The 21488-nt window shown below is 57.9% G+C and overlaps 9 protein-coding genes across 9 annotated transcripts; 6 read left to right on the top strand and 3 right to left on the bottom strand.

Moving 5' to 3' along the window:
• Positions 1–342: 342 nt before the first annotated feature.
• On the top strand, positions 343–2214 carry SPRG_11696 (hypothetical protein; the record flags this gene model as incomplete). The annotated part of the gene is made up of 2 exons (XM_012351370.1): positions 343–1307; positions 1361–2214. The coding sequence occupies 2 exons, from the start codon at positions 343–345 to the stop codon at positions 2169–2171; spliced, it is 1776 nt and encodes a 591-aa protein (XP_012206760.1). The 3' UTR covers positions 2172–2214.
• Positions 2215–3468: 1254 nt separating this feature from the next.
• SPRG_11695 (hypothetical protein) lies at positions 3469–4029 on the top strand (the record flags this gene model as incomplete). The annotated part of the gene is made up of 1 exon (XM_012351369.1): positions 3469–4029. One exon carries the CDS (start codon positions 3469–3471, stop codon positions 3874–3876), a length of 408 nt encoding a protein of 135 aa, XP_012206759.1. The 3' UTR covers positions 3877–4029.
• Positions 4030–4584: 555 nt separating this feature from the next.
• On the top strand, positions 4585–6589 carry SPRG_11694 (hypothetical protein; the record flags this gene model as incomplete). Its single annotated transcript, XM_012351368.1, has 11 exons — positions 4585–5000; positions 5061–5096; positions 5137–5247; positions 5297–5538; positions 5590–5689; positions 5737–5832; positions 5881–5913; positions 5958–6051; positions 6096–6225; positions 6275–6347; positions 6393–6589. Coding segments are annotated over 11 exons (1451 nt in total), but the record flags the coding sequence as incomplete, so codon positions are not given.
• On the bottom strand, positions 6586–9016 carry SPRG_11693 (hypothetical protein). Its single transcript, XM_012351367.1, has 7 exons — positions 8556–9016; positions 8300–8509; positions 8003–8251; positions 7894–7956; positions 7597–7846; positions 7101–7539; positions 6586–7059 (listed from the first exon to the last, which is right to left on the bottom strand). The coding sequence occupies exons 1-7, from the start codon at positions 8977–8979 to the stop codon at positions 6661–6663; spliced, it is 2034 nt and encodes a 677-aa protein (XP_012206757.1). The 5' UTR covers positions 8980–9016; the 3' UTR covers positions 6586–6660.
• Positions 9017–11402: 2386 nt separating this feature from the next.
• SPRG_11692 (hypothetical protein) lies at positions 11403–12535 on the top strand. The gene has a single exon (XM_012351366.1). It carries the CDS (start codon positions 11434–11436, stop codon positions 12382–12384), a length of 951 nt encoding a protein of 316 aa, XP_012206756.1. The 5' UTR covers positions 11403–11433; the 3' UTR covers positions 12385–12535.
• Positions 12536–13187: 652 nt separating this feature from the next.
• On the top strand, positions 13188–14657 carry SPRG_11691 (hypothetical protein; the record flags this gene model as incomplete). The annotated part of the gene is made up of 6 exons (XM_012351365.1): positions 13188–13376; positions 13425–13553; positions 13599–13899; positions 13949–14054; positions 14108–14297; positions 14341–14657. 6 exons carry the CDS (start codon positions 13188–13190, stop codon positions 14614–14616), a joined length of 1191 nt encoding a protein of 396 aa, XP_012206755.1. The 3' UTR covers positions 14617–14657.
• A 1227-nt stretch (positions 14658–15884) lies between these two features.
• Positions 15885–16478, bottom strand: SPRG_11690 (hypothetical protein; the record flags this gene model as incomplete). The annotated part of the gene is made up of 3 exons (XM_012351364.1): positions 15885–15915; positions 15973–16331; positions 16401–16478. The coding sequence occupies 3 exons, from the start codon at positions 16476–16478 to the stop codon at positions 15885–15887; spliced, it is 468 nt and encodes a 155-aa protein (XP_012206754.1).
• Positions 16479–17052: 574 nt separating this feature from the next.
• Positions 17053–18497, bottom strand: SPRG_11689 (hypothetical protein). The gene is made up of 2 exons (XM_012351363.1): positions 17960–18497; positions 17053–17913 (listed from the first exon to the last, which is right to left on the bottom strand). The coding sequence occupies exons 1-2, from the start codon at positions 18472–18474 to the stop codon at positions 17100–17102; spliced, it is 1329 nt and encodes a 442-aa protein (XP_012206753.1). The 5' UTR covers positions 18475–18497; the 3' UTR covers positions 17053–17099.
• A 724-nt stretch (positions 18498–19221) lies between these two features.
• SPRG_11688 (hypothetical protein) lies at positions 19222–20643 on the top strand (the record flags this gene model as incomplete). Its single annotated transcript, XM_012351362.1, has 1 exon — positions 19222–20643. The coding sequence occupies one exon, from the start codon at positions 19222–19224 to the stop codon at positions 20641–20643; it is 1422 nt and encodes a 473-aa protein (XP_012206752.1).
• Between the last annotated feature and the right edge of the window lie 845 nt (positions 20644–21488).

Here is a 21488-nt window from a genome sequence, read left to right as displayed (position 1 = left end):
ACGAAGCGTTGCCTTGATGTCTACAGGTCCAAAAGGAGAGCCTATTGGCAAGTAAACGCTCAAATAAAGCTTCGATTTGCATCGTATTCACCATATTTCGGACTTGAACCTATCTTTCTTGCCAGGGTCCAAAACCCATTAGTAGCGATTCCTCCGCCAATTTCCAACATTTTTCACCAATTCCGGTGGCAATCGATCGCTTGTGGCAAGAGCTTTCGATTGCCACCCTTTTCACACTTGTTGGTGAAATACTGTAACGGCTGTCACAAAAAGACGGCTGAACCTATCATATTGGCCCGCACTGTAAGTCGCTTTCACCCGACGCGGCAAACGTCACACGTCATGTACTGGGCGTTGGCGAGTGATTTCTGGGCCGTGGGCGTCAATGCGTCTCGGATCGCGGGGCGCAGCTTGCTTCGATCGAGCAGTGATTTCGCGTTTGCCAACGTATCGAGCGAGCAGCTCCTTGTCGACAACCTCACCTTGTCGTACCCGCTCTCGAGTGGGTTTCACTCGCTCTCGTCGCACCTGGGGCCGTTTAACGCCGTCGACATGGTCATCGTACCGGTGCCATCTCCGCTCTTGCGGTACTATGCGTCGTTTCGTGACGCGCTTGCGATGCTCTCGGCGGCCAACCTCGAGGCGCAGGCGCGCTACGTGGGCTTGCCCACCAAGTACTTTGTACTGCCGGTGCCAATGGTGTGGCAGGCGCTACCAAGCGGAATTTCGACAGGCGGCAACCTCTTGTGTGGTGACAACGCAGTCTCAGGTTTCCTCTCTTTTGGCATGGGCATTGGGTTTGGCGCGACGAGCTACTGCAACTCGGTGTACCTCGAGGCGATGCAGCCGACAGCGCCGCAGCTGCTCTTTGCTTTGGCCGCGTTCAATGCGACGTCGACACCGTCGATGAACGCGAACGACTACGTCGATATTTGCCGCAGCGATGCGATTCTTGACAGTCGCTGCGTGAACGACTATACTGCTGGTGGAGGTTTTCTCGAGACGTACGACTCGTCGCTGGCGTTTTCGGCCGAGGCGCAAGCGGCCTACGATGCCGTCGCGGTGCACAACGTGACCGTCGTGCAGTACGGACGCCAAAGCGATGGCTCGTCGTCGCTTTTGCAGCTATCGCTCTTGAATTCGGTCGACCGCATCTGGAGCTTCTATGGGTGGATGCTGCTGTACGAGTGGACAAGTGGCAAGCGCGAGGTCGTCGCCTTCACAGGGGACGCCGGCGTCGTCACAACGATGAGCCTTGGTGTGGTGCCCGTGACGATGCCACCGGATGCGAGTTCGATTCCCCAAGCGTACGCCTTTACTGCCAGCAAATTGTGCTCTACATTACGATCGTGCTCATAAGCATGGCCATTATCGTCTTGAGCTACACGCTGCACATGCGCGGGCACATTGAGGGCCTCAACCTCTTTGAGTTCAACCGAACGGTTGGCATCGTCTGGGTCGGTCGCAGCGTTCTGTTTGTACGCAGCCTCACGGCGCTCTGTCTTTTGCATACGAGTACGCTGACGTTATCGAGAAGAGGCCTTGGCACGCTGCTCGTGTCGCCGCCGCTGCATTGGACCAAGATCATCCTCGCGGCCTCCGAAGCGACGTGGCTCGTCTACGTCCTCAACGACATTTTGAGCTGCGTCACGCAGCAGTACACGCCGTCGTATGCGTACAAGAGCTCGCTCCTCACGTGGGGTGGCACCTTTCTTTGGACGCTCTTCGATGCACCGCCAAGTGCGACTGCCAACGTCGCGCGTGTCTGCGAGCTCATCAACATGGACGACGGCCTCGTCTGTGTGAGTGGCCGCGTTCAGATTGGCCGCGTTGACCGTGTCTGTACGACAGTCGGCATCGCGCTGGGCTGTATTGTTGCGACCTATGGCATCGAGCGCCTACTGCAGCCCACACTCCGTCGCCGAGACATCCCGTCGCTCCTACTCAACGCGCAGAGCGTGTACTGCCTTCTCTTTCGCAAAGTGAACGGCGCGTGCTACTTGGACAAGGCGTCTGCGGCCCTCGCGGGGCTCCTCACCTTCTCGCAAGGTGACGTGTGGTACATTCTAGACGTGAAGACGTGGCGGCTCCTCGTGGTGCGGACGCGGGCGTGGACCGACCACGACGACGCTGCTAACCTCCGCCACTGCTTGCCGCTAAGTCAACTCTAACAGCCGACGAACTAAGAAACGGTAATGCGATGCTAACCTTTCGAGCACTACTACCCTAATCGACGTCGAAGCCAAATCCACATGCGCGGAATGACGTTAGGAGGAGGAGGAGGGTACTGTACAGGGCTCAGCATCAGCACGTCTTTCACCCGGGTGTCTGGGCTGATGATCTGGTCGAGCTGGCGACCTGAGCCGGCAAGCTGCACAAGGCCAAAGCAGCATTCGCGAGGAACCTTCTCCGCAGTGCACTTTGCCGACTTACTGGCTCGACGACGTCATACCACTCTCGCGCTCACAAGTCGCAGCTGAGAGCTCGTACCGGTAAGTTTACAGTGCTTCAATGCAGCATCGTATATCGCGGGAGGATTGCATGAGGCGAGGGAAGCTACTGCAGCCGCGCCTCATTGCAGTGTACCCAACGAGCTGCGTCGTCGGACGCAGAGCAGAAACAGGGACGTCTCTGCCCACATACAAAAGTGTGCACCGGTATCTTGGGTGCAGCTAATGGATGGACGCCATCCACCTTGCACTAGCGGGTAGGACGGTGCGAGTCGTTCTTCGACTCGTGAGTTGCTGCTTCCACAGGTGGCAGCTTCATGACGTACTACCAAGTATGCTAGCTGCCGTCGCGAGCAATCGAGGACATGGCATACGACTTGGTCTAGCGCTGCCCTCGTACTCGATCTGTTTCGAGACCTGTTTCCGCTGCTGAGGAAGCCACGAGACATGCCCGGATTCTCAATGCGATGCACCTTCTCGCTCGCCGCTGCTTTCCCAAAGTGACAAAGACGTGGCACCGACGCCATCACCAACGTGTCACTTGCCGCGGTGTCGCCGTGTGTTTTTGCACCCACGCCAGGTTTGGCGGATTCGCAGCAACCGATTTCGCGTCGCGTCGCCAAGGGTCGGTGGGCGGCGGCTGCTCGCGTCAGCGTCAACGAGCCCGTCCGATGCACAATGCGTTCGAACGCAGCAGAGATATTGAGTGAGGATGCTCGAATGGCGGCAAGGATACTTCAACCTCAACAAAAACGGGTGTTGGCTCGTCGGGGCGTTGGACGACGCCAGCGATGCCAATCAAACACGATCCGGCGTCGTCCACGCCGTACATCACGGACGGCTTGTCTTGAAATTTGTAGATGGCTGGTGCGAGATGTGGAGTGTACGGTAATGTACGGTAGCCACCTTTTGCACCGGCGACAGAAATATGGAAGTGGTCGCGGTCCATGAACACCACCGCGTTGAACCCAGTCGCCAATTGGACTTGAACCGCGCACCGTCTTCCACCGACTACAGTATGAGCAGCCGCAGTTCCTGGACAGATCTTGTCAAGGTTTGGATCCAACTTGGTCAATGCCTCCGGGCGTCGGTGGCCTCGGCGCCCGCTGGGACCAGCGACGAGGCGTACGTCGTCAAGAAGCCGACGCCGCCGCCACGCCCGGCCAGCCCGCCGCGCCCGACACAGAGCACACTGCCGCGGTGTCAAGTGCTGACGCGGAAAGGGTCGCCGCCGAGCTTCCACTCGCTCTTGGATCGATTTCTGCAGCGACCCAAGTCGCCGATCCGCCTCCCGCGCGCCTTCTTGAACCGGACCGTGCTCACGGTGGCCGGGAAGCGCGTGCCGTTCACGCGCTGCATGTCCAAGGTCGCGCGCAGCCAGATCAAGCCGCTACCGACGATCGTCGAAATGTACACGCGGCATTAGCCAAAACCTAGTTAGTACTTTTGTGTGTATCGTTATTTAAGCTGCTGCCACGATGTGCGTCGTCGAAACTGAGCAAAAGTCGGCTGTCGGCCGTTTTAATTCAAGCCAATCACGTGCGAGACCAAAGATACGCTCGGCCACCATCGATGCTTCGCATGCTTTCTACACGGTTGGTTGCTGGTGCGATCTCGCGCCGGTGCGATCGATTTCTGCTTGGTGTATGAGATGATGGCGTGCGTCTCTTACGACGACCTTTTAAAGCGTCGCCATCGAATGGAACGTGCTTGTCTTCAGCAAGTCGCTTTCTTCTCGTGCTTCAGCTTCCGTTTTTCTACGACGTAGGACCATGGAGGTTTGCGCGAGGTCGTTCGATCGTCATTGCTGCACGTTGCCGTTTATCGACGTCGAGCTCTCGAATCCGAGGGCCAAGAAACGAAATGATATAGCCTCGTAGGCTCTATCATTTCGTTTCTTGCAGTCTCTCACAAGATGCCGGAGGGTTGTCCGAGAAGGGCCCCATTCATTATGGCAGTGACTCGTCCAACGCTTGCAAGAGCACTCGGGCACGCTGGGACTATAGCACGAGTTTCGGACGAGGTGTGGTTCGATGTGGCCGACGCGTTTTTCACTAATTGATTTTTTTATTTTTCACTGGATTCTACACGTGCGTTTTATGTGTTTTCCACGGGTGGACCACTTTTTGACACGCCATGGCCGACGAAGTCGTCGTGCTGGCCGTCGGCGCCTTCCAGCTCTGGCTGAGCCCGTTCGCCAAGGTCGAAGAGAGCTTCAACCTCCAGGCGATCCACGACCTCCTCTACGAGCGCAACATCACGCGCTACGACCATTTCGAGTTCCCAGGCGTCGTGCCACGGACCTTTCTCGGCGCGCTGCCCGTCGCCATGGTCGCCGCGCCGGCCTCGCTCCTGCTCTCCAAGGCGTCGATGCAAGTCGCCGCCCGCGCATCCTTATGGCTGCTCTCGTTTGGTGCGTGGCGGACGCTCAAGCGCACGATCGGCAGCGTCTTTGGCTCGGACACCGCGGTCGCCTACAGCCTCGTGACCGCCGTCCAGTTCCACTTGGTGTTCTACATGAGCCGCACGCTGCCCAACATCTTTGCGCTTGTACAGTCCTTCGTTATCTCTATGGATGATGGATGATGGTGCGACGTTGATCGGCTGTAGATCTTGGTCCTGCTCGCGTACGCGGCGTGGATGCAGGTACGACATGTGCATTTTCGCCTTGAACAAGCCGTCGTAGCACCAGCCTCGCCGCGTCATCGTGCTGCTCAGCATCTCGACCATCATCTTTCGAGGTGACACAGCCGTGCTCTTCGCCCCGATCTTGCTCACGCTGCTATTCGCGCGCCATGTACGTGGAAGCGTGGAATGCAGTGCACGGACGAGCGATACTGTCGTAGGTGGGGTTTGTCGAGATGGTTGCGACCGGCGTGACGGCTGCGCTGAGCGCGTTGGCACTGACCGTCGGCGTGGACTCGGCCTTTTGGCAGCGCTGGCTCTGGCCCGAGGGCGAGGTGCTCTACTTCAACACGATCCTCAACAAGAGCCACGAGTGGGGCACGCACCCGTTCCATTGGTACTTTACGTCGGCGCTGCCCCGCATCCTCGGAGCGTCTGCGCTCTTGCTGCCGCTGGGCCTCACGTACCATCCTCTCTGCTTCGCGATCGGATGCGTGACGACGTATCGACGTAGGTCGCTTGGGTCCATCCTTCCACATCTCTCCACGGTGCGGCTGGCGCAGCTCCGATCCGCCAACTGGTTGGACCGCGACGTCTGCTACTACGTGCTGCCGGTAGAAGATGGCGTTCTTGCGTTCATGTGCATCACGCGGCGATGTAGGTGGTTTTGTACATGCTGCTCTTTTCAATCCTGCCCCACAAGGAGCTTCGGTTCATTCTGAACGCAGTGCCGATGCTCAATCTGGCCTCTGCTGTCGTACGTGCGCCTTCTCACGTGCTGGTTGCCGTACAGTGTCCACCATAGGGTGTCGCCAAACTCTGGCGCGGCCGGCACAAGGTACCGTTCTACAATCGTCTCGATGGTCGATTGACGTTGCGAAGGCCGCATGGCCCTTGCTGTGTGTCGTGCTAAGTCTTGCCATCACGGCGCTGTGCTCGGTGGTCTTTACGCTCGCGTCGCATGCCAACTACCCGGGTTTGCCTCTGCGTTAGGCGCTGAGATCTGGATGGATAGCGTAGGCGGCGTCGCATTTGCAAAGCTGCACGCGCTCCAACATGCGCGCGCGGCGGAGCCGGTGCACGTGCACATTGACGTGGCGGCGGCCATGACGGGCGTCTCCCGCTTTGGCGAGCAGTATTCTGCGTGGACGTGCGTCACACATCCCGATATCTATCTGTCGATGCTATCGATACCATAGGTACAGCAAGGCGGAAGACGTGACCGACTTTAGCGCGTTTGATTACTTGGTGACGGAGACGCTGGCGCGAGAGGTACGACACGACGGGAGTGCAGCTGGACGGAACGTGCTCTCATAGGGCTTTTCCTCGATCGCGGTGGTCGAGATCTTTGATCGCATTGACGTCCGCCGTCTCCAGCTGGTGCATCGTCCGTACATTTACGTCCTTGCCCGCGACGCTGCGTCGCCGGAAGCGTAAATATCGCTGTTCCACCCAAGAACGTTGCCTAGCGCTAGCGTTATGCAATGAACCAGCAACACGCACATCATGATGGGTCGTCGAGAGGTTGATCGGTATATTAGATATGTCCACACAGCAGTGTATGCAAGGACGCCGATGTACAGGATCAAGCGTCGGGCACGTGTTCGTCGTACGTGGGCGGTTTCTGGGCCTGGACGCGGGCTCGGTACAAGAGGATCGCAGTGACGAGCAGGAGGAGCCCGACGAGAACGAACGCGAGGATCGCCGCCGTCTTCCACCCTGACGACGTTGTGTTGTTCGTCGTGTTGCTGCCGAGCGACCCGGAGGATGACCCGCCGCCCGACCTGGTAATTCCTTGCGTGAACTTTTGCGTCGGGATGCCGTCGTATGCATCGGTCGTCGCCATGAGCGACTGGACGTCGGAGGATGCCAACTGGAACGTCATGGGCTGGACAAAGGCCATACAGGACGTGTCAAGGCTATCGAGGTCGCCATTGACGCGTACAAACGAGCCGAGGATCTGCGCACCACAGGGCGCTTCGTTCTACAGACGGTGAAGACCTTGGCGTCGATGCCGTCGTGTACCTTGGTGGTGACAGGCGTGTTGCCGACGACACCGTGCGCCGAGTAGTTGAACTCGACGAGGCGCTTGGCGGTGCCGATAAAGCTGTCGTATTGGTACGCGCCGTACTTGTAGTACGTCTGCGGGTCGAGGCGACCGCCCATGAGGAGCACAGACGCGCCGGTGGGGATCGCAATCGGCTGGTCAAAGTACTTGTCGGTGGGGTACTGGAGCCGGGAAGACTTGAACGACGACGACGTGACGCCGGCGCAGTTGGCGTCTTTACCGCCGCTCGCAATGCAGTACATTTTCGCGAGGTCCGAGACGTCGCTGCCAATCAACGTCGACTTGAACGTCGAAGCGAGCGCCGAGGCACTCTCGGTCGGCGTGCGCCAGAGCTCGGACGCGACGACGAGGTTGTACAGCATCGTCGAGTCGAGCACATCCGAGTCGTCGCTGCTCCTAAAGCAACCAGAACAAACGATAGCAGATTGTTTGAGGACAAGGTTGTCGTCGTACGAGCTTGTCAATTGGACAAGAAAGTTGTAGACGGCGAGCGCGTCATTGGTGTTGCACCGCTGGATGCGGTAGACAAGGGCGGGAATGAGCGGCCGCAAGCTCTGGTCCTGCAGCAGCGTCGAAAAGACGATGCGGAGCAGGTCCGACGGCGTCAACCCTTCTTGCACCGACGAAAGCAGCGACGCACACTGCGTCTTGGTCGGCGCCGCGTCCAAGGAGGCGTACAAAGCGGTCATCGTGGTCTTCAAATCTAATCACACGCAACCTTAGCCACTTGACACTCGAACGTTGACGCACCCGAGCCGGGAAACTTGGCGCTGCAAAAGGCATCCGCCGTGCAGAGATCGACAAAGGTTTGCGCTACAAATTACTGTGTTCACGTCGATGTATACGATGTGCCACTTACCGACGCTGTCGACGTTCTTGTCCCAGTCGTTAAACACCATTTTCTGGTTGGTTTGGCTGCCCGAGTTGGAGACGACGCCATCGAGGATGTAGCCCTTGATACTCGGGTTCTCGAGCTGCATGAGACGCTCGACGAGGTACGTGCCGTAGCTCACGCCGTACACAAACGTGTTGTCGCTACCGAGGCTCGTAATCACTTTGGACAAGTCCATGGCGGCACTCGTCGTCGAGAAGGACCGCAGCACGGACGCTAGATCGCATTCGCTTGCCCATGCCATTTCTATCCGCGGCCACGTACCGTCGCCGTCGCCGAGCTGGACGTTGACGTCTTGGGCACACGTCGCGAGGACGCTGTTGGTGATTTGGCCCTTCGTGGGGCTTCCCGACGTCTCGATCTGCGCGGCAGCACACGTTAACCGGTGGCTACGCCCTGTGCCACGGTGGTCCATCGTGTACACGTCGACTGCGCCACCGAGGACGTTGTAGAGCAGCACCATGAACGACTCCACTACAAGTATAAGTGCATCGCGATACGAAGAAGGGAGGTGCCGTACTGTTGACGGACGAGGCGCCGGGTCCGCCCTGGAGAAACCAAAGTGCCTTCGTCGACGTCGTCCGCGTGCTTGCGAGCGCGCGCTTGACAAAGACGGGAATTGTCGACATGCTGGCGTTGGCGGTGCAGAGCCCGGCGTGGCACAGCGGCAGCGTGAACGTAGCGCATTCAACAGTCGTTGCGCGCTTGGTCGTTGCGAGCGCCTCGATGTACGTGGTGCGCATCGGGTGCAGAAGCGCGCTCCACATGCGGCCGTCGTCGCCGATGCTGGCTTTGAGCGACAGGACCGACGACGACGATGATGACTTGGGCGCGAGCGTCGCCTCGGTGTTGATGCTGCATGGGTACCAGCCGTTGATCGGTAGCGTCTCGGCCGCGACAGACGCGGTGGCGACGAGCAGTAGCGGCGACGCTCGTAGGGCCATGGCGGAATATGATCTGCGAGCAAGTGCAACTCATGCGCGTTTCCAGCTGGCACCCTCCGCATGAGTAGCGAAATTGGCTTAATCAGTATGTACGACTTCGACGTCGGGTAGATTTATACTACGGATTAGCGCTCAAACGAAGTTTGCTCGTTGAAGAAAGTGCGTATGGTGCGAATTTCGTGGTGCAGTTCAGCGCGAAGCCGGGAGACGTCGAGAGGCTTGCACGGCGTTGATTGCCCTTATTACTGTTCCTCTAGACAGTTTGTACATTGCACGAAGGCGGCATCACCTTGGTGCTGGGTCACGCTTCGTGTGCGCCAACTCTGCAGTCGTCGGGAAGGCAACAGAACAGGGAGTATCTGTGCGCTGGTGCAACCTCCAACACAAAGCAATCTGGCAACACTCAAACCACACCTGCATCGGAGAAGGCGGACTGATGTCCACGGATCAAATAGAGGTGTTGGACAGACGTCCGACGAGTCAATCGTGTTCGAACGGCGATGACGTCCATCGAAGATTCCATCCATCCTCGCTACTAGTTTGGTCATGATATGCTGTTGCGCACCAAGGCTGTGCACCGTTCATACAGGAATACTTGGTAGCGTGAGCGGTGTACTGTACATGTCGGAGTTGTCGACATCTTCATTGACAACTCTGCTTGCGTCAGCGGTCATGCCACTGAAAGACGGCGCATGGACTTGATAAAGGCCAATTGATGCCACCACGATACCATGAGAACCCGCTGATGAGAAGCGCTTGAGAGGCGAGTTTTACCAGGCCGACGCCGGTCGTCTACGGCAATCGATTGTTAACAAGCACCAAAGCGTTGGCGCTGCAGTTATGAACAGGTCCTGCGTCGTTCCTCTCCGAGCGTTTTTGTATCTCGTTTGCGTCTCGCCATCAGCGTTTATCTTCGGCGACGACATTTCCCAGAAGAATGGATGCGCGGTGTGCTACGCTGGGACACTAGTTCGGACTTAAAACGGAGGCTAGGGAGCGCTGTGGTGCCCGAACGAGCGAGCAAGGATCCTTCAAGTTCACGATCGCGCAGCTGGAGCACAAGCTTCTTAGGGCATACAGCTGTATGGCCCATTTATGAAAGCGCTGTGTGATCGTGCAGTGTCATCGGTTTGCTGACACGAGAACCAGCGTGTCTTGTGGCGAATGACTGAACGTACCTGTACCGAGCTCCGACTGCGGAATAGACAACTTGATTTCCCTTTCAGCAACTCTGAGTTTCAAGTTGAAGCTTGTGCGCAGACTTGCTACTCTGCACCAACTTCATAAATAGGTACATTTATTTCAACCTCGTGGAAAGCGTGGGGCATATTTTGTGCCCTTCCTGTCAAAATGTTGCGGAAGAGACGCAACATTTCGACTGGAAGAGCCTGGTATCCAGTATTGCTTGTCTGAACCACTCGTACAGTACAATCGCAGCGCATATCTCTGCCAATAAGACTTCAACATGACTCGTCGCACGCATATCAGTTGATGCAAATGATGCGATCCATGCCTCTTCAAGAGCTCCTCTGCCCCGACTCGATCAAGCATTTGGATCCAGTCTTGCACAATACAAAAGCACTATCCACTAATACCAGGGGATGCGTGCTGATGGGATGCGTGTTGATGGGACGCGAAGGGTATCGTCATGTCCATTTAACACGGAAAACGTCCAAGGAAGTAGCTAAATTTGAGGTCGTTCGCCGACGTCATCTGGACCAAGCAAGAACGCCATAATCGTGAACTAGGTCGCGCATAAACGAGTGCAAATCTTGCCAGGTTGATACTTCGTCAAGCACAGCAAAATTAAAATTATCAAACGGAGCCGCAAAGAATCAAGTTGCAGCCATTCATAAGCCGCATTGTCGTGGACCATCATCGACTCTCGAGTTCGATGGCCGCATTTGGACGCACAAGAAAATTCTTCCTTGCCACCGTCGCCGCCAGCGTTGGTCGCGTCTCTTGGTCCAGGCCAATCACAGTGCGCCACAGAAGCGGATTTCGTCCAATCACAAGGTGCCACTCGAAGCGCGCCCCTGACGCAGCGCCAGCCGACCGCGCGGTTCACGGCCGACCATCATTCCTGCAATGTGAAATCTGATTGTATACGTTCTGAGAGGTTTCACCCAATTGAATGCACGTCAAACCGGTCGAAATTTCTCGAAGAGACTTGTATTCTTTAAAGCCAAGATACCTTTCGGACAATTCTTTTAATCCAACCCCGTGGTGGCCTCTACATACAAAACGCAAGTACAAATCCAACGGAAAGCCAGTGCGCGCATTAAAAGACACGGTGTCGGGCATTAAAGAAAATACATTTAAAAAACGGCGGACCAAAAGCACTTGGCGTTTGTATGCAAACGCCGGGAGCACGAGTGAAGGTCGCAGCCGGCCTGTACGTTGGACTGAACATTCGCCGATTTGGCCGTGGAGACGAAGACGACGAAGACGACGATGAGCATCGACAAGCTGCAGCCGCTCGGCGACGCGCCGACGCTCGTGACACGGCTCATGCGCATGGAGTCCTTCCTGGACGAGAGCAAGGCCTTCCCGCTGCAGGTGGTGGCTGAGGCCGACAATGGCGTCTACCAGCCGCTCTTTCTGGACAAGGAGCTCTATGACATGGAGCTCGACCCGTTCAACTTTGACCTGGACGCGCTCGAGCTGCCGTCCGACGAGAACGACCTGCCGCTGCTCAACTTTAATGCCAACATTGCCGACATTCACGCCTGCGACGACAAGGCGACGGGCGACAACCTCGACTGGAACATGATGTGCGCCAAGAAGGAGATGGACCAGATCACGCCGCTGCCCTACTCGTTTGGCCTGGCAACCGCGCCTAAGGCCAAGGACTCGCAGAAGCGCGTGCCGCTCGCACCGCGCGCGACGCCGCTCGCGCAAACGTCCTTCTTGCCTGTCTCGATGATGCCATCGACAAGTGCGCCGCTGCGCGTGACGATTCCCAAGGCGGACGTGCCCGACGACGATATGGGCAATGACGATGGCGCCGACTCGCCCAACTCGAGCGCGCGCAAGACGTGCACACACACCGGATGCAACAACCGCGCCCGATCGCACCAAAAGTGCAAGAAGCATGGCGGCGCCCGACAGTGCACGCATGCGGGCTGCCTCAAGAACAGCCAAAGCCGAGGCCTCTGCATCGCTCACGGCGGCGGCTCGCGCTGCCGCTTTGAGGGCTGCCACCGCGCGTCGCAATCGCGTGGGCTGTGCAAGTCGCACGGCGGTGGCAAGTTTTGTGCCGTGGACGGCTGCAAGAAGAAGGCGCATCTCAAGCAACTGTGCCGCATGCACGGTGGTGGCGAACGCTGCAAGGCGCCCAAGTGCCTCAAGTGGGCCCAACGCAAAGGCTGGTGCATGTCCCACGCCAAGGAGCACGAGGTCTAACGCCGCCACTGCCATGTATGTATGTTGCCGCAGTCTCTGCGGACCCACTATTATTTGAAGATGATTTAACGCCCCTGCCTTACGACGTACTTGGAGCCACACCACTGTAGACTAGAGAAACCCTCCAACACGATTTTTGCTTTATATTCCCAGCTTTGGCATCTTATTGCACGTCTTAGTCGTCCATGACGACGATGGCTGGCCTCCTGCAGCTGACCTGCTGTGCACTCCAAAGTTGTGTCACCCAAGTGAAGTGATGGAAAAGGCAGAAGAAGGAGCTGGCAGCGGCGCCTCGCGACACAACCGTGCTCCTTCCTCTAACGTGCTGTGTTGCAGATGATGCTACCATACGTTGGTCCTTCTCAGCGCCATCGGGCACGACAAGTACGATCCAACTGCCTCGCGACGCCTGTGATATCGTCGGGGGTTCCTTGCAGCAGCGTTCAATTGACGGTGATGGACGATGTACAACTTTGTCCTCAGCGACGACTAACATATCACATTTCCGACGACTCAAGTTGGCACCGCACCGTGTGCAAGGCCAGGCGCACGGGGTATTTGGCTAAACGCACCCAAACGAACCCTGCCGATCTCCGCTTGAGCGCACGCCGTAGCTTGGCGCGTACGAAGTGGCGCGTCCATGCAACCGGCCAGCGCAGCAGCAGCATTGCAGTGCTTGACTAGCCTTCATATCACCTTGAAGTGGAGGACCTGTCCGGATATTACTGGCGGGCTGGATGTCATGGCGGCGTATCCGGATGACGCCCGATGATGTTGACGCAGAAGCATTCTTAGAAACGAGGATGTCCCCGCCATTGACGAGCGATGAAAAGTCCATGTACTTTGGCAAGTACGTCTCGAAGGAAGGCTCGAAGAACCTCAAGCTCTACTCGTACAAGGGCAACGACCACTCGCTCATCTACAAGCATGTGCTGACGCCAATGAACAACTTGCTCCTCGAGTACCTCCCGCTCTGGCTCGCGCCCAACCTCGTAATACGACGACTTTGCACTTTGGGCACCTTATCCGATTGGCGATAGATCACGCTGCTCGGGCTGCTCGCGGTCATTAGCTCGCACTTGCTCTTCCTCTACTACTGCCCGTCGCTCGACGGCGAGTGCCCGCCGTGGGTGTACGTCTACGCCGCCTTTGCTCTCTTTGCCTACCAGGTATGCCGACCATTCGATCGATAGATCTCGATAGATCTCGATTAGACGCTCGACAACTTGGACGGCAAACAAGCGCGGCGCACCGGCACGTCGTCGCCGCTCGGCCTCCTCTTTGACCACGGCTGCGACGCGATCAACTGCACGATCGGGAGCATGACCATGTCGTGCGTCGTGCAGTTTGGCGCGGGCTGGAAGGCCACGTGCCTCGGTCTCTGGGTCAACATGGTCTTTATCGCGGCGACGTGGGAAGAGTACTACACAGGGTCGCTCGACCTTCCGATTCTGAACGGGCCCACCGAAGGCGTCTTGATTGCGATTGGCATCAAGCTCTTTACGGCGATCATGGGTACGGCGCCTCTTTCTGATCGACTTTATACACTGACGAGTCAATGAAGGTCCGTCGTTCTGGCTCCAAGAATCCACGATCCTACCCGGTGTCCTCCACAACACGATCTTCCTCGGTGTCATGATTGCGTCGTCGACGTTCACCGTCCTCGCCAAGTACGCTCTTGCTATGTGCTGCAGGAAGATGCGATGCATGCATGCTGTCGTAGCTTGATCAACGTCATCAAGACCGTGCACGCCCAGAAGGGGTCGTTTCTCATCGCGCTCACCCGTCTGACGCCGTTTGCCATTTTGAACGGGCTCGCGCTTCTGTGGGCGATTCTGTCGCCGGCCAATATCAAGGCGATCCACCCGCGCATGTTTCTCTGGACGATCGGGCTCCTCAACAGCAAACTCGTGGTATGTCATGCTGACAGTGCGTCGTGTCGACGATGTTTTGTAGCTGCACTTGATGCTCGCGCACCTCTGCGGCGAAGAGTACCACCCGTTCCGAAAGACGCTGGTGCCCATCTTTTACGTGGCGGCGCACTGGGGCTTTAGCCACTGGCAAGGGATTTACCCGGTCCAGAAGGAGACGGAAACCCTCTTTCTGAACGAGTTCTTCTTCATCTCGTTCGTCGCCTACATCCACATTGTGGTCTCGGTCATCTACGAAGTCAAGACGGCGCTTGGCATCACGGTCTTTACGGTGCCAGCCGCCAACCAAAAGCGCGACTAGATAACACCGACCACGTAATCGACTGCATACGACGGCACTGTGTACACTGATTGCACGTTGAGTTTTGTTGTATATCGTATTAGACTCAGTGATCGCCAGACATAGCGGGATATTGTCATGACGGACAAGCTGTCTGCCATCGGCATCTGCATCGTCTCCAGACTCGCTAACAAAATCGTCCAGTACGGCACGAATTTGAAGTCATCACCAGGTAGAGACATGCAACATGATATATAGGTCTTAGCTCATGGCCGTGGCCCGCGCGAGCTTGTCGACCTTGTCGTTCCAGACCGACTCCCAGTTTTTCTTGTTGGTGTGCGCCTTGACGTGCCGCCAGAGAATGCGACGCGCCCCTTGCGTCGAGTGGAGAATTTGGAGCAAATCGGCATTCTTGACCGGCGCACCGTCGGCCTTGACCCAGTTCCTGGCCTGCCAGCCGGCAAGCCACTCGGTCATCGACTGGATCAGTAGCATACTGTCCGAGAAGATGTACAGCGGCCGCGTCTGCGCTGGGTCTTGCACGTTGGCGCGCTTCATCGCCTCGATCGCCGCCAAGTACTCGGCGCGGTTGTTCGTGGCAAAGACGCCGGGCGGCAGCTTGCCCGAGACGGCCCACTCGTCGTGGTGCGGAAACACACACGCAAATGCCGCTTTGCAGCCGCGCTTGCCGTTGCCGATCGCACTGCCGTCGCAAAAGGCCACGAGCGTCGCCGGGTCCTTCGGATCCGGCAACGACGGGTCGACGACGGCCGCACCGGCCTTGATCGCGCGATGGGTGGCGATGAACGCGTCCGCCTCGGCGCGCGTCAGAAACGACTTGTACTTGGCGCCGAGAAAGCCCTGCACATGACCAGACGCCTCGGCCCACGACGTGTACACGCCCGAGACGCCACGAAGGCCCCGCGCGACGGCGTAGAACTTGGTCTCGGTCTTTGAACGCACTTGCCGCGGCGCTTCAACGTCGGGCGACCGCGTCCGCTTTCCGTGGCGCTGCATGAAGGCGGTGGCGTCGGCCTCGGTGGTGAACTTCTTGTAGCGAGCGTTTGGAAAGCCATGGACCTGCTCCTTGGCGCCATCGTCCCACGTCCGGTAGACACCGGCGGTGCGGCCGACAGCCACCGCATAGTACCCACCTTCCTTGGCCATGCTGATAATTCGGCTTGGGTCATCAAGCAGTTGGGAATCCGGATGCGCCGCCCGACATCCCGCGGTGTATCCGGATGTGCCTGCCTTTGCGTGTCAAGCAAGGTGCGCGCGGAGTATGTAAACTATCGGCGATGCACCCACCACGAGGAGCTTCTGTCGTGGAGCGTAGTAGACTGTTGTAAACTGTAGTAGACAGTACAATTTGCCAACTGGAGCGCCACCGACGACTTGACACCGGCGTCCGCGGCCACTTGCTGGATCGCTTCGACAGACGCAACGGCTTGCGCCCGACCCAAGCTTGCGCCGCTGTCAAGAGCAGCCTGAATGACCTCGGCGATCGGTGCCAGCGTTCCGGCGGCACTACCTGCAGCACTAGCCACGGCACGGGCAATCGCAGGGTCGACACCGGCCGAGATGGCGACAGCAACCAAGTCATCGCCCGAGACGCCCGACGACGCGGCGTTGGCAATCGCGGCTGGAATGACGTCTTCGATCGGAGCAGGCGTGGCATCGCTGACCAAGCCAGCCGACGGCGATGTTGGCTCAATCTCTTTTTGGGTGCGCTGCGGCTACAGACGTGGCAGCAACCAACGTTGGGGAGGTGTCGGCGGCAGGCGTGGCGTTGTTGGACGTGCTACCAGACGTAATGGAGGATGCTTGGCCTTGCGGGCAGCAATAAAGAGGAGACCGGCAACAGCGACGCGAGGGAGCTTCATGTCACGGAGGACGAAAAAACAGCAGTCATAGTACGACAGAGAAATAACTGGTCGAGCTCTTTCAGTTGCGGAGTGCAAATGAGTATGTACCCGAGCATCCGAACTTCGACCCGTGCATACATTGATCAAGAGTAATCTATCGTTTGATCCAAGTTGCGTTTGCTCTGCACAAATGTTGTACACAGCGCAAGCCTGGCATGTCTCGAGTTGCTTGTGCCTCTCGGCAATACCGTAGCAGCCAATTAAGTGTCGATATCCTGATATCCCGGAACGACGGCCACTCCACGTCAGCTCTGGATCGACGGCGCCGCCAACACGTGAGTTTTCTGGTGCGCTTGGCTCGAGAGCTCTGCAGGCTGCTTTCTGGGGCTCATGTTGACACGGGTTCCACGAGTATACTGCAAGGCTTGATCGTGCACCGCCAGCAGTTCTTTAGGTCCACTCATGATGGCTTGATGAGATTTGCGGAGGATTGATCACAAAGCTGGGGTGGGAAGAGCCATCTTCTCGAGGGCTAGCTGCTCTAGTTATGGTTCCATCTCCAGCATGGCAGCAGGCGACAACACAAGCCGTAGAAGCAAACACTTGGAAATATACGACATGCAGATAGCGACGCGCAACCTACTCAGGCGTCATGTACAAGTGTTCGACGTGGTTTTCGTCTTCGTAGCTCGAGAGAAGATGGTACTGCATCTCGAGGCGGTCTTCCTTGGCGCGGACGTTCTCGTACACCGCGACGAGCGCAACGGCGCTAATAAAGAGGAGCACGCAGAGTACCACTTGGTGGAGCCAGAGCGAGAGGAGGCCGAGGACACCGTACGTGCACCACGAGTCGACAACGTCCGTGTGCAGCGCCTTGGTCGACGTGCATGCCGACACGGTCGCGAAGCGTGCGCGGAGCGTCGAGAGAGCTTTTAACTGCTCGTGAATCGGGTCTAGGTACATGCTCTGGAGCTTCTCGCGGTCCATCGTCGGCAGCGTCTTGGCGTAGTCGGCCAAGGTCGCTTCCAGCGCCAGCGCGTGGTCGTGACTGGCGTTCATTCGCGCCCACGACGGCGCGTACAACGTCGCGTTCGACGGACACTCGACAAAGTACGCCACGCCCGAGTCGTTGCGGAAGAGGCGGAGCGTGTTGTGCGATGGCGCAATGCAGTAGTCGGCGGCCTCGATCGAGTTGGACAAGTAGACGCCGAAGAGCGCATGCGACGACGGAATGATCACGAGCACGAGAAAGATAGCAAAGCGCAGCGACCCCGACATGGACCACCCAATGGCCGCAATGGCGAGGAAGCACGAGAGCGCCATGGTCAAAATAATCCCGTTCGTCGACGACTTGATCCAAAAGTACTCGGCTTCCCAGTTGAACGCCATGGACGAGAGGTTGCTAGGGAGGGCGCGGCCGTGCTCCAAGAGCGCCTGCCCGGCGTGGTCCATGCTAATGCATTGTCTATGAGCATCGCCATGAGCAGAGGGCCATGTACCGTAAGGCCTCGATCGCGAGGTCGTTGGCGTCGTGCGGCAACGAGCTATTGAACGCCACAATCATGTCGTCGACGGTCGCTCGGACGCCGCTGGCCGAATACTCGACGCCTTGTGTCACGGCCTGGATCTCATGGAAGGTGTGCGACACGTTCTTCATGCTGTGTGCGATCTTGTGCACGCTGTAGTCGACCTGCGCCTCGGCGAGCAGGCCACTGAGCGCGCTCAGCGCCGTGATACCCAGCAAGACCACGGCCATGACGTCAAACGAAGCCTCATGATGCGCACGTCGGCGGAAGCGCGCTGGCGCGGCCAAGAAGATACGCCGGGCCACGATGAGGAGCAAGAGGGCGAACGCGACGAGGCCAATGCTGAAGCAGACCATGGCCACATGGCGGAGGAAGGCCACGTACGCCGGGTCTTCCGGCGCAAAGTCCATCGAGCCCGCGCCCCACATGCGGTGGAGGTCATGCAGGAACGAGATGGCCTCGGCGGCGGCGCTGCTGCGGTTGCTCATCGTCGTCTTCGTTGGATTTGAAGAGTGAATGTCAAATCCATACAAACGGCAAGAGCGGCGAGGGGCCCTGTGAAACCGATCGTTTTTATTACATCTACATACATTGTACAAGCTTGAATTAATTTTCTCGATTCTACGACGTGTTCTTTCCGAGAACAACGATGGAACCCGTAGTCGTTTTATTAGTTTATGGTGTAGTCGATGCGTCCGCCGTGTACCGATTAATGCTGTGAGGGAGCGTTGTGGTCCAAGCATGGTTAAAAGGGACACGTCGTCGTTGCTGCTAGGCGCACACTGCCGTAAGCTGTCGATATTGATGCCTCGTTTGTGTTGCATCGGTCATTCCTTGGTGTTTAGTCGTTGAGTCTTTTAGTCGTTTACATGTTTAGTCGTTTAGTCGTTTAGTCGTCTAGGTTTCAACGTCAAAGAGCAGATTGCACGAGCAACGCTACAGACTCCTTGAACTTGTCTCATATTTCAAGATGCGCCTTGTAGTGTGCCTTGAGGAAAAGGCTTCTGGTACAGTTGATGCCAGTTCGGTAGTTAGTAGAAGATGTAGACCAGTGTGCCACGCCTTTAGTTGCTACCAGAACACAAAACCAACTACTAGTACGACGGGCACTGGAACGACTGGAACGTTTGCGGGTTCAGAAAACCACCACATCGCGCCGTTGATTTGATGCTTGCATGGACGCGAATCTGCGAGCACGGTGATGTAGGTCCCACTTTCTCGCCTTCGTGAAGCTAATGGCAACGCCCAAGAGCGTCGAGGCAGACGTAGCTGGTACGGGCTTCGAACCTACGTCACCGCTAGCCTCGACGTACGACGAAACCTCAGAGCTGAACCCAACGGGGTGTTCACTCCGCTTTATGACGCTGCTGTCGCTCCCGCGCATGGCCATCGCGATGGCGTGGTCGGCCCAAACCGCCGTGTACGGTCCGTTGCTCCAGATTCTCTTGAGCTCGACCTCGGTGCAGCTCGTGCAAATGGCGGGGCCAATCTCGGGCGTGCTCTTGGGCCCGACTGTCGGTGTCTGGAGCGATACATGCACGAGCCGCTTTGGACGGCGGCGTCCATTCCTCGCCCTTGGCGCCACCGCTAGCATCCTCTGCTGGGTGCTGCTCATGTACATCATGCCGATCGGGCGGGCGCTCGGCGACACCGACATCGACCGCCCGTGGACGAGCTTCCTCGCTGTGCTCTGCTACGTCTGGATCGACATCACGCTCAACGTTGCCCAGGTGCCGCTCAACTTGATCTTGGCCGACTTTGCTGGCGACCGGCAAGTCACGGCGCAGGTTGTCGGTGGCCTCATCACAGCCGTCGGGTACTTGATCGTGGCAGCCTACACCTATCTCTTTGGCCCTGCGTACAACAGCCTCCAGTCCTTCTTGAGCGTCCTCATCAGCGTCATGTTTGTCTCGTCCTCGTTCGTGTGCCTCTGTGTGTACGAGCAGCCGCTGCCTACAACGTCGACACCGGTGCCGACACCGTCCGCGACGACCGCAGTGCTCGGAGCTGTTTACACGGGCTTGCGCGACCTCCCGCCGCCGCTGCGCGTCTACTTTGCGATTGCGTTCTTGACGCAGTATGGCTACACGGCGTACAACTCGTCGAAAGGTCAGTTTTTTGGCCTTGTCGTTAACGGCGGCGACGCGGCGGGCGCCGATATGTGCGGCAGCGCCTGCTCTCCTGCGCAAGACGCCTACAACCGCGGTGTGCAGCTGGCTGGCAGTGCCGACGCCCTCTACCTCGTGGGCCTTGCCTACTTGCTCTTTCTGCCTCGACTCGTGCGCCGGTTTGGCGCCAAGCGTGTCGTTGCCTATGGCTGCGTGCCGCAGGTGCTGCTGCTCTTGTTGGCGTTTTGCAAAGAGACGGCCATCGACTTGGCGATCGTCGGGCTCGTCAGCGTCACGCAGTGTACGATCATGGCGCTTGCGATGCCGCTCGTGGTGCACGTGCTCGGACCAGACGCCGACGCCGGGCGGTTTGCCGGCTCCCTCAACTCGGCCTTGTGCTTTGGGCAACTCTTGAACTATGTGTGCGCGTCGGTGGCGGTCACTACGGCGTGGGGGTATACACTGCCCATCTTCCTCGGCGGCCTCTGTAGCGTCGCCGCGTGGCTCGTCGCCATCGCGTTCTTTAACGTGGAAATGCATTCGATGTAGCCACGGCGCTGTCGGCAGTCGAGCAAAACGAAGATGGAACGAATGCCACAATAAAGGGCAAGGTCTCTCGGCTAGAGCACTCTGTCGCTTGGAATGCATGTTCGGAACTCCCGTCCCCGTTGTCTACCGATAGCTTCGCGTTTGTCACTGTTTCTGCAGACGTCCATGCAGTGCACGCATCGCTCGTCCTCGTCGGCGGCGGCGCATCAACTGGTGACTTGCTCGAGTATATACCGGTCTCCAGACACTAGGACAAGCCTCGCGACACAAATATATGGTGTAGCCACGTCATTTTGCCGCATTCTCGACATGCACGAAGCAAAGACACATGTCAGCCGCGCGATTCTCAGAGCTCCTTCTCGCCGACGCCTCATGGCAATGGCAACGAAGAAGCAGCCATTTGGTCTTTGCAATGAGCGCATTCTGCACTTTCGTAGTGGCCGTGCCCTCGTACTACATGTAGCAGCTGTCGCTCGCCATCCTGTTCTGTACGCTGCTGACGTTGGCTATCACCAAGTACACCGTAGACGCGGCAGATCCGAGCACATTGTTGAAGTGCGGTTGAAGCGCGACCGGAGGTGCCGCCACCGTCACATTGGTAGCACTGCCGACGTCATGAGCTGCGTGAACGCGACTCCGTAGCATGCTCCGTGCATTGCCAGTTCGCATCAGCATGGGCGCAGAGACGCCGTCGGTACCCGCGTGCTTGTCACGGTTGTCGACTCGACAGGGTGTCGTCGACCGTTCAACGCCCGCCAATCGGCGACGATACCGGCGCCGTTGGCTGCCGAAGCCATATATCATACGTAAGCTACGCTCGGCCTCGCACCTCCCATCGCCGGCCA

This window comes from Saprolegnia parasitica (assembly GCF_000151545.1).
Source record: "Saprolegnia parasitica CBS 223.65 unplaced genomic scaffold supercont2.79, whole genome shotgun sequence".
Classification (NCBI taxonomy): Eukaryota; Oomycota; class Saprolegniomycetes; order Saprolegniales; family Saprolegniaceae; genus Saprolegnia; species Saprolegnia parasitica.
This window is presented reverse-complemented; position numbering and strand designations above follow the sequence as displayed.